The following is a 2,500-nucleotide window of genomic DNA, read 5'->3' on the forward strand; positions in this document are numbered from 1 at the left end:
ACACACACACACACACTCACTCACTCACTCACTCACATTCACTCACTCACTCACTCACACACTCACTCACTCACTCACTCACTCACACACTCACTCACTCACTCACACACACACACACACACACACACACACACTCACTCACTCACTCACTCACTCGCTCACATTCACTCACTCACTCACACACTCCCACACTCACTCCCCCCCACACACTCCCACGCGTACTCACACACAGATGGGATCAAGCGCTTCAACAATGACGGCTGCTGCTGTGGCGGCGCAAGAGACAGTGGACCGGGCGTCCTCCCACACCACCACACCACAAGCAACAGCAGCAGCAGCAGCAGCTAGAACTGGCGATCCAGCTGAAGACATCGTCACGTGTGATTTGGATGACATGACGCAGCCCCTCTCCCATTACTACATCTTCACGGCGTGGAACGCTTTTGTGGATGCAAACGCTGTTATCAAAGGCACGCCGAGCACGGCTGCGCTACGACGCGTCCTGCAGACCACAAACGCGCGTTGCATCCACCTCGCTGTCCACGATCGCCCTCCCGGCTGGCTCTCCTACATGTCACCGCTCACCTCCAGCGAGCCCGTGGTGTTTCACGTCGCGCACGCCGCCAAGCCCATCAGCCTTCGCGCCTGCGTGGCCGCGGTTCGGGAATGCGCCTTCGAGCGCAGCAGCTACCCGCTCCTGCTCCTCATTGACGACTACAGCTCCTACCGCAGCATGAAGGCACAGGCACGCGTCCTGGAGGAAGAGCTGGGCGACCTTCTCTTTGTCCCCTCGGGCCCGGCCACCACGCTGCACACGCCGCAGGAACTCATGCACAAGGTGGTCCTTGTGCACCGCGACAACGGGCTGGGCCGGCGGCGGTACCGCGGCCTGCCGCCCGAGCTGAAGCGCCTCGTCTACCTCGACTTCACCACATTCAAGAGCTTGTACGGGAGCAGATTTGCCGCCACCCACGCAGCCACAGAGTTCACGTACAAGCAGCTGGAGAAGCACACGCGCAACGGAGCATCCAGCATGATGGAACATGCGCACCGCCACCTCGTTCTCGCGCGCCCCGACGACATTGGCGTTGGCGCACCCCACGCATCTCCCATCACCCTCATGCACCAAGGCGTGCAGCTGGCGGCGTTGCACCTTCCGCACGCAGATGAGAGCGTGTGGGCAACAACCGGTTACTTCCGCACCCACAATGGCGGGGCAGGGTACGTGCTCAAGCCAGAGTGCCTGCGAACAGAAGTGATTCGCTGTGACCTCTTTGGTGGCAGTGACCACGCCCTGCCGGCTGCCGCAGGCACCACTGGCGACACAGATGCTGTAGCAACAGCTCGAGCAGCGACAGACACTGACATGACGGATAAAGCACCACCGCAGCACGTCACCATCCAGGTGCAGGGCCTGGCCGTATCAAGACGGCGCGTGCTCAAGCTGCTCGCTCGCCACCGCAAACAGCTGAAGCGCCAGCACCTCACGCTACAGCGTCATGGCACTCTCCACCACGACAGACACAGCAACCACCACCACCACCACCACCACCACCACCACCACAAGCACCACAGTGAGCAGCAGCACAGCCACGATAAACAGGCAGGCAAAGCCACCTTCGATCGACATTACCTGCGACCATATGTGCCAGTGCCAGCGACGTTCTTGCCGCCGCCACACGCCGCGCTGTTGACACGAAACGGACAATGGAAGCACGCAACCTCAAAGTCTGAGCGTGAAGGCGGGCATCATGAACAGCAACAGCAGCAGCAGCACTACCAACAGCAGCAGCAGCAGCAGCAGCAGCAGCAGCGTCAAGGGGAAGGACAGCAGGACGACGGCAGCGGAGAACATGACGCGCATGTGTCAAAGCATGCGCGAGGGGTCGAAGTTGCTGTGGAAGCTGTTGTGATGGGCGCACCCTGTGATCAAGCACGAACACGTGTGCTGCAACGCATCGCGCTCAGCAACAACAGCAGTAGCAGCAACCGTGGGAGGGCGAAAAGCGGCACCGGCAGTGGTGATGTGTTTCAGCTCAACGTGCCCGCATTTCACTGCCATGTCCGCTACCCTGAACTGGCCTGCCTTCTCCTTGTGGTGCGGGTGTCCCCTGCTTCCACACGAGCGACAGGGAAACCCTCACATCAAAGCAAGCGCAATACCGGATCGCAGTCACATGGGCGCCAACACCTCGGGGATGAGCCGGATGCAGGTACCGCACAGGCAGCAGCGGCCCATGACGATGTGAGCAGGTGGCCTGTGCTGGGCCAGACGGCGATTGCCATCACGGCGCTGACACGCGACTGCACGCGCCTGCTGCTGCGAACCGAACACGACCAGCCCCTGAAGCACTGCGCACTGACAGTGGAGGTTGGCATCAACGATGCTCAGCTCACCCCCAACAAGGCGGACATCACCACCACGACAACAGCCAGCGTTGATGTGTTCGAGCCAGTGGCTGCACGTTCGCCACACAACGCCGCCATTCGTCGAGCAGAG

The 2,500-nt window shown here is 61.0% G+C and overlaps 1 protein-coding gene across 1 annotated transcript in view; it reads left to right on the forward strand.

Annotated features, from left to right (window-relative positions):
• Positions 1-2,500, forward strand: part of PTSG_00321 (uncharacterized protein) — a 4,179-nt gene that overhangs the window by 474 nt on the left and 1,205 nt on the right. The window contains exon 2 of the mRNA XM_004998815.1: positions 233-2,500. This exon is cut by the window's right edge and continues 1,205 nt beyond it. Coding sequence (XP_004998872.1) covers positions 233-2,500 — 2,268 coding nt within the window. The remainder of the gene's footprint in view (positions 1-232) is intronic.

Source organism: Salpingoeca rosetta (assembly GCF_000188695.1).
Source record: "Salpingoeca rosetta unplaced genomic scaffold supercont1.1, whole genome shotgun sequence".
Lineage (NCBI taxonomy): Eukaryota > Choanoflagellata > Craspedida > Salpingoecidae > Salpingoeca > Salpingoeca rosetta.